Genomic DNA, 11,105 nt, shown 5'->3' with positions numbered 1-11,105 from the left:
TCAAAATAATAAGCTTGCTTTACTTTGATTTTAATTGGAGTCAATGGTCTTTTCTTGCATCCTGGTCTAACACATTGTTAATGTGAATAATAGAAATATTTAAATTTATCTTGTGCCTTACATGCTGTTTTCATTGGAGGTTGTCGCTTTAGGAGGTTGCTTCCCAGTTCAATCTGCCTCCTAACAAGAGCAGAAAAGTTAAATGAAATTTCATAGTAATTGTCACTATGTCACTTTCAACCATGAATAATATACAGGCATATGTAATCCATAAACGGAAATTACATTATATGCAAAGTTAAATGAAAATGTTATGCTGGTTGGAAGCTCTGGGGTGCAATTCCCAGACCTGAAAAAAAAAACCAAAAAACCCCGGATGCAACCAAGAACCTGCCATTCTGGCCTTATTCATGCAAGGATTGGACATAATTCCCTGTCACCCCAAAAGAAGGCTTACTGGGCTCATAGTCGGGGTGGGTGGGCACCCTCCAAAGCCCTGTCCAATCAGGAGCACTTCCTGACAACTGTCCAATCCTGTGTGCAGCCAGCGAGAAGGGGGCGGGCTTCCTCGATCTCGTGGGGTCCTTTTCTCTGGCGTCTGCCATTCCTACTGTTCAGCTGTCACGTTTGGATTCCCCAGTTGCGGTGCTGTGCGGGTGCTGAATATCCCTGGGTCGTAGGCTTGGCTTCTGAGCACGAGGAAATGGTGAGTGTGGCGTGGCATCCGGATCCTGAGAGGGAGGCGGGCGGCGGCTGGCGGCGGCGGGCGGCAGGGGGAGGGGAAGCAGAGACTGTTGGAACCCTGAATGTGGCAGAACGGGAGCTGGCACACGCGACTCCAGGCCATCTCGCTCTGCTCGACAGGCTTGAGCTTCCTGGGGGCGTACCTCCCCTCAGTCCCACTAGTATCCCCCCACTCAGTCCCACTGGCCCTCCAGATGGCGAGTGTGCCCGTGGCAGAACCGCGAACACCTTTCCCCACCCAAGTCCTCAGTCCCCGACTCTAACCCTATCTGGCCGCAGTGTGCCTCCAGCCAGTGTCTTCCCAGATGGTGGTGGCTGACTGGGGGCAGGATTATCTTCATCCAGTCTCCACCTGCGGGTTTCCCGCGGGAGAGGAGGTGTAGGATATAGGGAACTCGCTCCTTCCTGAGCTAGCTCGTTTGCATTTTTACTTAATTTTTTTTCTTTACTTTCCTTTTGTAAGTATAGGTATAGTTTCATAATATGCATGGATGTCAAGTAAGGCGGAGTACTTCTTTTGCTCTAATCATTAAGTTTCTTGGCTAAATTCATATTTATTTTAAGTTTGTGGATGAATGTCGTCAGAACTTTATGCATCTTTATTTAAAATTTATTTATTTTTGCATTATGATTTTTTTATTTGTTTTGATTAGTTACACATGACAGTACAATGATCTTGACATATCATACATTTGAATCAGATGGGGTATAAATCTTGGTAATGATTTTCCTAACATAATTGTACAAGCATTCTGTTTGGATTTGCATTTATTTCCCTGTTTGCTAAAGATGTTGACAGTTTTTCACATAATTGTTGGCCATTTGGACTTTTTTTTGAGAGGTTTGTTTCCTTTATTTGCAGAAATAATGAATGGATAATTTGGTTTTCTTTTCATGTTGAGATTTTAAAAATTCATCATATATTTAATATTAAACATTTGCCAGATTAAAAAATGACAAAGAATTTCTCTCATTCAGTGTGTTGTCTCTTAATGCTGTTAATTTTTTTTCTTTGCCAAGCAGAAGCATTTTTATTTTGATGCCATGTGTTTTTTCTTGATATTATTTCTTGAGATATAGGAGTAGTTTTGAGGAGGTTGCTCCTACTGCTAAATGTTTTGAGGTTATCCTTAGGTTTTTTTTTTTTTTTAAAGAGAGAAAGAGAATTTTAAAATATTTATTTATTTATTTATTTTTAGTTTTCTTCGGACACAACATCTTTATTTATATGTGGTGCTGAGGATCAAACCCAGGCCACAAGCATGCTAGGCAAGCTTGCTACCACTTGAACCACATCCCCAGCCCCACCCTTAGGTTTTCTTATAGAAGTTTTTAAATAGTTGGGCTCATTTTCAAGCCTTAAATACATTTTGGGTTGATATTTACATATTGTGTAAAAAGGACTTCTCTCCAAAGCTTATTTTGGGATCTTTATTATTAATTAGATGGTGAAACATTTCTAGGTCTCTGTAGCTCCTGTTTTGCTTAATTGTCTCTGTTTTTGTTCCAGAAACACACTGCTTTTGCTATTATGGCTCTGTGGCATAAATTGAAGTCAGATGTTTTGAGGTTTTCGGGTTTACAGTTTACAAACTCCTTGCTATTCTGGGTGTTTCATTATTCCATATGAGACTGAGGGTTTTTTTTTCTTCTAGTTATGAGAATAATATCATTGTTATTTTGATCAAGATTATATTGAATCTGTTGGTGACTTTAAGTAATCTGATGGCTTTATTCAGTCTATAGATGACTTTAGTTTATTTAATGTAGATGGCTTTAGTTTATATGTAGATGGTTTTAATGTTTTCAGTGTTTTGTAATTTTTCTCATGGAAATTTTTCCTTTCTTTTGTTAGACTTATTGCTAAGCATTTTTAAGTTATTTGCAATAAAATGAATTCTTTATTTCTCAACAGATTCATTATTGTAGGAAAAGTTATTGATTTTCATACATTTCTTTATTCTGTAACTTTGGTGCATTTGTTTATCACCAGTAGGAATCTTCTGGTGGAAACATTAGGATTTTCTAAGTTTAACCTTATGTCATCTGTAGACATATAATTTGAGTTCTTTCTTTCCTATTTGTAACCCTTTAATTTTTGCCTCTTTCCAAAAGCTCCAGCTAAATTTGAGTATTGTACAGGAGTAGTGGGGGTGGGTGTCCTTTCTATTTTTCATATTTAAAGGCACCGCATTCAGCTCTTCCCTATTCAGTAGAAAGTTGGCATTAGATTTGTTATGTAGCCTTTGATGTTGAAACAAATTCCTTCTCTTCACAGTTTCTTCAGGTTGTATATCCGGATGTGATATTGAATTTATGTCAAAGGCTTTTTTTTTTTTTGCATCTATTGAGATGATCATGTGAATTTTATATTTGGTTGTATTTATGTGGTGTATTATATGTATATTGATTTGAGTTTGTTACAGTTCTGCAATAAAAACAACTTTATCATGCGGTATGATCTTTGTAATGTGTATTAAATATGGTTTGGTTTTCTATCACATTGAGGGTGTTTCCATCTAAGTTCATTAGTTATATCGGTTTGACATTTTCTTCCCTCAAGAAGTGTTCTTATTTTGCTTTGGTTTTTGTTTGGTATTACTGGGGATTAAACCCAGGACCATTCAACTCCGAGATACAATCTCAGCTCTTTTAATTTTATTTTGAGACTTGGTATTAAGGTTTTGATGTGAGGTGTTCCCCAAATGCTCATATGTGAGACAATGCAAGAAGGTTCAGAGAGGAACTGATTGGATTGTGAAGCCTTAACCCTATCAGTGAATTAATTCTTGCATGGGATTAACTGAGTTGTCACTGGAGGGAATAGTGCATTGGGATCAGGGATTTGGGGTATATATTTGTGTCTGGTAAGTGGAGTTTTTCTCTCTGCTTTCTCATCACCATGTGAGCTGTTTTCCTCTGCCACACTCTTTCTTTTACCCTGATGCTCTGCTTCACCTTAAGCCCTGAGGAATGAAACTGGCCTTCTTTGGAGGAAAACCTCTAAGACTGTTAGCTCTCAAATAAACTCTTCATCCTGTATAAATGTGCTCATTCTTTTAGTCACAGTGGTTAAATAGCTACTAACTAAAACACAAGGTCATTCTAAATTACTGAGGCTGGCTTTGAACTTGTGATCTTCCTGGCTCAGCCTCCCAAATTTTTAGGATTATAGGTATGCAACACAGTTTGGGATTATAGGTATGCAATACAGCTGGTCTTCTGCCTGGTTTTTAAAATCATGATGATACTGGCTTCATAGAATGAATTGGGGAGTGTTCCTTATTTTTCTAGTTCCAGGAATAACTTGAGGAGCATTGTGTTAATTCCTCCTAATATTCTGGTAAAAGTTAGTATTGAAGTCATCTTGTCCAGTAGATTCTGTGTTGAAAGGCTTGGTATTATTGCTTTATCTGCATTACTTTTTTTTTGCGGGGTGGGGATGTACTGGGGTTTGAACTTGGGGGCACTGGACCACTGAGCCATATCCCTAGCCCTATTTTGTATTTTATTAGAGACAGGGTCTCACTGAGTTGATTAGCGCCTTGCTAAATTGCTGAGGCTACCTTTTTACTCATGATCCTCCTGCTTCTGCCTCCCTAGCTGCTGGGATTATAGGCATGTGCCACTGTGCCCAGCTGCATTGAATTTTATTGTTATTTTATGTTTTCAATATGCACTTGTTAAATTTGGGTAAGTCATGCATACCTTGAAATTTAATCATTTCTTCCAGATTTTCCAATATATTAGAATATGAACTTTCTAAATAGTCCCTGATAATCCTTTCAATTGCATTGGCTTCTATGGTGATATTGCTTCTTTCATCTCTAATTTTATGAATTTCTCTTTCCTATGATTTGTTTGTCTAAGGTTTATTCATTTCATTTATTTTTTTAAAGAACCAACTAGTTTCTTCATCAATCCTTTGTACTCTTTTTATTCTCTACTTCATCTCTTATCTTTATTCTTTCCTTATACTCAGTTGGAGAATAATTTGATTTTGTCTTTATAAGACTAACAGATGTATTACTAGGTTATTTTGTTTGTGTCTTTCTGGTATTTTATGTAGGAACTCATAACTGCATTTTCTTTTTTTAGAACTTCCTTCATGGTGTCCCAGAATTCTGGTATATACTATTTCTGGTGTTTAATTCTAAGATTTTAAACATTTCTCTCCTCATTTATTTTATAACATACACTCAAAAGTATTTTTTCAATTGCCATGTGATTGTATAGTGTCTTTAATTTTTCTTGCTTCTGATTTCAGGCAATAATGACCTGATAAGATACAAAGCATTGGTTGCACATTTTTCTCTGTTAGGACTTCCTTTGTGGCCTTCAATATGACCTACTTTGGAGAGAGTTCCATGAGCAAGTTAAAATAAAGTGTGGTCACCTATTGTAAATCGAAATATTTTATAAGTACTTTTTAAGTCAATTTTGTATGTAGTATGCTTTAGCTGCAGGCCATATATATATATATTTTTTTTAAAATTAGGTCTGATTTTTGTAATTGAAAGGTAAATTTGGTCATGTTTAATCAGTTTCATATGATCATAGTGAACTTTGAATAAAAGCTGTGGCAAACCTGTGTAGTTGGACTTTGAAAAAGTGGAGTTGGTAATAAAATTATAGATAGAAAGATGGCTATCTAAATTGGATTTTGTCATGAGCATGTATCTGCATATTTGTAAGGACAATCTAAAAATAAGTTGTCAGATATTTTCTTTGTTCACTTATTTGTTAGGGTTGTGTTTTCCTTTTATTGTTTGTCAATGTGGTTCATTTCTCATGGAGGTGACTTGTATAATTGCTTCTGTATGAATATGGGAATGTCAGGTGACAGCATTTTTTGTTTGTTTATCCTGGCACAAGGTTTTGTGTAGGTGTGTGGTAGATACAAATGAAGGGCTTATGCTCTAGCTAGATTAGAGGTATTATCAACCCTAAGCTGGAGCCAATGCAAGAACGAGGAGACTGTAAAGTCCAGAGGACTGAATATTTGGTGAGATTGATGACATTGATCATTAGAGAAATAAGGTTTAATTTTAGATTAGATATGCAAGTGATTGTACAAGACATAAATGCAAAATAGTACAATGTTTTGGCTGGACACATGGAATTCTTAACATGTTTCAAGAAAATAATGATGATAATGATGATAATAATAGAATATTACTTAAGATATGAGAAAAGATTATTTTAATAATAAATGGCTTAAAACAATGAAACAAAAATATGAGAAAGAGTGACAAGAGATGATCTTCCAAAAATAAATAAAGATTAGAAACATACATTTCTGTCGGGTTTATGACTCAGTGGTATGGAGGTTTCCTTCCTTGTGAGGTAACCTTGGTGTAATTCCTACCACTACCAAAATAACAACAACAACAACTAAAAAAAGGAATTTTTCTAATTACAACATTATAGCTATACATATTAATTGTGTTTACTTTGCCAAAATCATACATGATTCAATTTGATTTTCTCCCTTTTAATCCTCATTATCTTCCTTTCCATCTTTCCTCCTAATATTCTCCTTAGTCTAATTTACTAATCTTCTTTTCCTTCATTTTTTTCATTGGTATTTTATATATACATAAAATAAGTAATTTACATATATAACTTTTTATATGTAATTCATATATGCACATAACATTTTGTTCAATTCTGTCCACATTTTTCTCCATTCCTGTCCCTCCTTTTCTCAATCTCTTTCTAATCTCCCCTGTATATTTATGATATCCAGTCCCATTTTCCTAGTTTTGCTCTTGCTGACACATGAGATAAAACATTTGACCCTTGATTTTTTTAAAATCTAATTTGTTTTACTTAGCATAATATTCTCCATTTCCATCCATTTACTGGCAATTGCCATAATTTACAATTTCTTTATGGCCTGTAAAACTCTGTGTGTGTGTGTGTGTGTGTGTGTGAGAGAGAGAGAGAGAGAGAGAGAGAGAGAGAGAGAGAGAGAGAGAGATATTTCCTAATGCATTCATCTGTTGATGGGCATTTGAACTGTTTCAATAATTCGGCTTTTGTGAATTGTGCTACTATGTATATAAATGTGAAAATATGAAAATATAGTTTAAGTTACATTTAGTTATGTATTTAAGGAACAATTGTCAGATATCCAATATTCATGACTATTCAGACATGTTTTTCTGATACAAATATAAATGAGTCATAAGAAGAAACACTCACTAATGATCAAATATATCTAGCCATGGCATATTAATGTAAATTTTTTTTTAGTATGAGAAAAAATTTTCATTTAGAAAATATCACTTGCATTTTTGTGTGTCTCTTTTCACAATTTCTTCTTATTAGTTATACATGAAAGCAGAATTCATTTTAGAATTTACACATTGTACAAAAATGGAGCACAGGTTTTCATTCCTCTTGCTGTACATTGTGCAGAGTCACAAAAGTAGGGTGACCATACATGTGTATAGGGTAATATGTCTGTCTAATTCCATCATCCTTCCCATACCCACACCATTTTTCCTCCCCTAACTCCTCTCTGCAAAATTCAAAATTTCTTCATCCCCCCCCACCCTTGATGGATCATCATTGGCTTATCAGAGAAAACATTTTGCTTTTGTTTTTTTTGGGTTTGGCTTATTTCACTTAACATGATTTCTCCAACTTCATTCATATATCTGTAAATGCCATAATTTCATTCTTCTTTAAGGCTGAATAATATTCCAGTGTGTGTGTGCACCTTTTTTTTTTTCTTTTTACTATTCATCTGTTGAGGGTCATCTAGGTTGTTTCCATAGTTTACCTATTGTGAATTGAGTTTCTCTAAACATTGATGTGGCTGTTTCACTGTAGTATAGTGATTTAAAGTCCTTTGGGTAGCTGGGTCAAATGGTGGTTCCATTCCAAGTTTTCTGAGAAATCTTCATTCTGCTTTCCATAGTGGTTGGCCAATTTGCAGTCCCACCAGCAATGTATAAGTGTACCCTTTCCTCCCCATCCTCACCAACACTTATTATTGCTTGTATTCTTCATAATTGCCATTCTGACTAGAGTAAGAGGAGATCTTAGAATAGTTTTTATTTGCATTTCTCTAATTGCTACAGATGTCGAACCTTTTCCCCTATGTTTGTTGATTGGTGATATTTCTTCTATGAAGTGTCTGTTCAGTTCCTTAGCCCATTTATTGATTTTTTTTTTTTTTGGTGTTAAGTTTTTTGAGTTCTTTATATATCCTGGAGATTAATTTCTTTTGCTGAGAAGCAGTTTTTAGTTTGAATGTATTCCATTTATTTATTTTTAAATTTTATTTATTTATTTATTTATTTTAAAGAGAGAGTGAGAGAGAGAATTTTTAATATTTATTATTTATCGGTAGACACAACATCCTTGTTTGTATGTGGTGCTGAGAATCGAACCCGGGCCGCACGCATGCCAGGCGAGCACACTACCGCTTGAGCCACATCCCCAGCCCTGTATTCCATTTATTGATTGTTGGTTTTAACTTCTTGCACTTTAGGGGTCTTGTTAAGGAAGTCAATTCCTAAGCTAACCTGGTGAAGAGTTGAACCTCGTTTTTCTTCTATTAGGTGCATGCATGGTCTCTGTTCTAGTGCCTAGGTCTTGGATACACTCTGAGTTGATCTTTGTGCAGAGTAGGACATAAAGGTAGAATTTCATTTTGCTACATATGGATTTCCAGTTTTCCTTTTACCATTTGTTGAGTAGCTGTGTTTGTCTAGTTGAGATAAGGTGTTTTTGTGGGATTCTCTCTGTGTCTTCTATTCTGTACCATTGGTCTACATGTCTTATTTTGGTGCCAATACCATGTCATTTTTGTTACTATTGCTATGTAGTATAGTTAAGGTCTGGTATTGTGATGCCTTTTTCTTCATTCTTTTTGCTAAGTATTGTTGTAATTACTCTGGGCCTGTTAATTTTCAAAATGAATTTCATGATTGCTTTTTCTTGTTCTATGAAGAATGCCCCTGGGATTTTAATAGGAAACAATTTTGGTAGTATTGTTTCCCCTCTTTCTTGGCAGTAGATTTGAGTGTTCTCTGCCTCCTATACAAACTTATGTCTTCTACTTTCTGGTAAAATATGCATAAAATTAAATTTACCTTTATAACTCTTTTTAAGGGTAAAATTCAGTACCATTTAGTATATTCACAGTGTTGGAAAAGAATCAGAACTATCTAGTTCCTGACATACACACACACACACACACAACAACCAGTGCCTTCCAACACCCATTTCCATTTTCTTCCTCCTTCATGGCCTGAAATGACTGACACACATTTTTTTTTTTGATGCATTTGCTTTGTCATAAAATTTAAAATAATTTGACCTATGTAGTATGTGGCAAGTTTATCTAATGTATTTCCCTTAACATGATACTTTCAAGGCTATTTTTGCTATATATTTTAGCATATTCTAATTAACGTATTGATGAATAAAATTGTTTGTGGACATACTAAATTTTAGTTATCAGTTGTGGTTTTTATTGTGTCATTTGCAGTACTTTGGATAAATCCAGGTGCACTCTACTACTGTACTGACCAACATTTCCAGACTTTTTTTTTCTTTCTTTCCCATTTTGAGGCAGGGATTTCATAAACTTGCTTAAGCAACTTGTGATTTCCACTTTTTACCCTCTAGAGTTCCTGGGATTCTAGGTTGCACCACCATAAATGACAGTTATCAGTGAATCTGCTATTAGATATTTGGGTTGTTTGCACCTTTGGTTATTATTATTACATTTTGTGTGTGAGTGAGAGTGTGTGTGTGTGTGTGTGTGTGTATGTGTGTGTGTGTGTGTGTGTGTGTTCGCATGCGTGTGGTTCTAGGGATTGAACCCAGGCCCTTGTGCATGTGAATTAAGCACTGTAGCACCTGAACATGGCCCCAGCCCAGCACCTTTGGTTATTTTGAATAATTGAACTATAAATATTCATATACAAATTGTTTTCTAACTATGTTTTGAGTTATTTTTGCACATATCTGAGGTGAATTCTGATTTATTTTGCAATTCATTATTTATTATTGTATAATTATTTATATATTTATTACTTATAATACATGAAGGTGCTTTCCATTCTACTTGTACCATTTTGCATCCTCCCAAAGGTGTATGGAATTTTCAATTTTCCATAGCTTTGATTTTGTTTTGTTTTGCTTATTCCCAGTTTTAGGTTTTGGTAAATTTTAATATTTTTTGTTCATAGCACAAAACAACAACATTTAGGCAGATAAAAGATCAATCTGTTACATATGGCTCTGAAGAGAAATGTCGTGATACAAAGGAACACAGAGGGCTTATGCAGTCCATGGTTATCAAAGACTAGTTCCCTAAGACACAGTTTGTACATTTCAGTTTATATCAGATCAACAAACGTTTATGGAACCACATTGATTTAATAGGTGAAAAAATTTGGGTGACTCTGGAATGTGCAAGTTGTCCCTAACAGTATGGTCTCTGGCATTTATGTTTATATGGAGGATGTATATGGGCACTGCAGTGTGAAAGCCTGAAACAGAAGTGTTGTGTGCGTGGCTCTAATCATATTTTCAAAAAGGGGAAATAACTGGCCTTCAGCTCAGGCTACAAATTTGTTGACACAACTTTTCAAAAACAAGAAAACAGTGTTAAAATTGTCTTTTTACTTCCCTGGTAATATAATATTATGCACAGGACTTTTATTTTAGTAGAGATTAAACATTTTTGTTGAATTTATTTTTGCAGCCAAAGGCTCCATTGCCAAATCTAAATTCATGAATATTTAATTTGGCTTTTGTATAAATTTTTATAGTTTTGGCATTAAAATTCGGTCTGTGGTTTGCTTTGTGATAATTATTGTACAACAATCTCACTTTTTGCTTGTAAATAAGCATCCATCTTAGCCTTATTTGTGGAAGAAACTGTTCTTTATTAAATTATCTTGACAACCCTGTCAAAAATAAATTGTCCTCAGGTGTATGCCTAATTTCTAGACTTCAAGATTTTTCTCTTGCTCTATTTTTAAATTGTATTCTGTTAATCTCTTAACAAAGCTTCAAATAAATATCATGCTTAAGGTTATCAGATTCACTGTGATCAGTAAGGGATATGATAAGTCCTGTTTTAAATGAATGATATTAGAAATTAATAAGAATTTTTAATAAGAATAATGCCAATAGAACCTTCCCATTTTAAAGAACATAGTTTCTGCTACACATGGCAAAAAGAGAAACTCATTGAATTTTTGTTTTTTCCATAAAGATGATATAGATTAAATTCCCCAGATATCATTTAGAATGTCAGTACATTATCATGGTCTCACTGCAAACTGTTGCATTTATTTTTGTGTTTTTGGTAATCAAACAGGGTCTTTCAC

The 11,105-nt window shown here is 34.8% G+C and overlaps 1 protein-coding gene across 1 annotated transcript in view; it reads left to right on the top strand.

Annotated features, from left to right (window-relative positions):
• The first annotated feature begins 249 nt into the window (after positions 1 to 249).
• The window catches only part of LOC110597289 (uncharacterized), a 168,054-nt gene continuing 157,198 nt past the window's right edge, over positions 250 to 11,105 (top strand). Inside the window, exon 1 of the mRNA XM_078038648.1 lies at positions 250 to 706. Coding sequence (XP_077894774.1) covers positions 314 to 706 — 393 coding nt within the window. The 5' untranslated portion in view covers positions 250 to 313. The remainder of the gene's footprint in view (positions 707 to 11,105) is intronic.

Source organism: Ictidomys tridecemlineatus, chromosome 2, assembly GCF_052094955.1.
Source record: "Ictidomys tridecemlineatus isolate mIctTri1 chromosome 2, mIctTri1.hap1, whole genome shotgun sequence".
In the NCBI taxonomy this organism is placed as follows: Eukaryota; Metazoa; Chordata; class Mammalia; order Rodentia; family Sciuridae; genus Ictidomys; species Ictidomys tridecemlineatus.
This window is presented reverse-complemented; position numbering and strand designations above follow the sequence as displayed.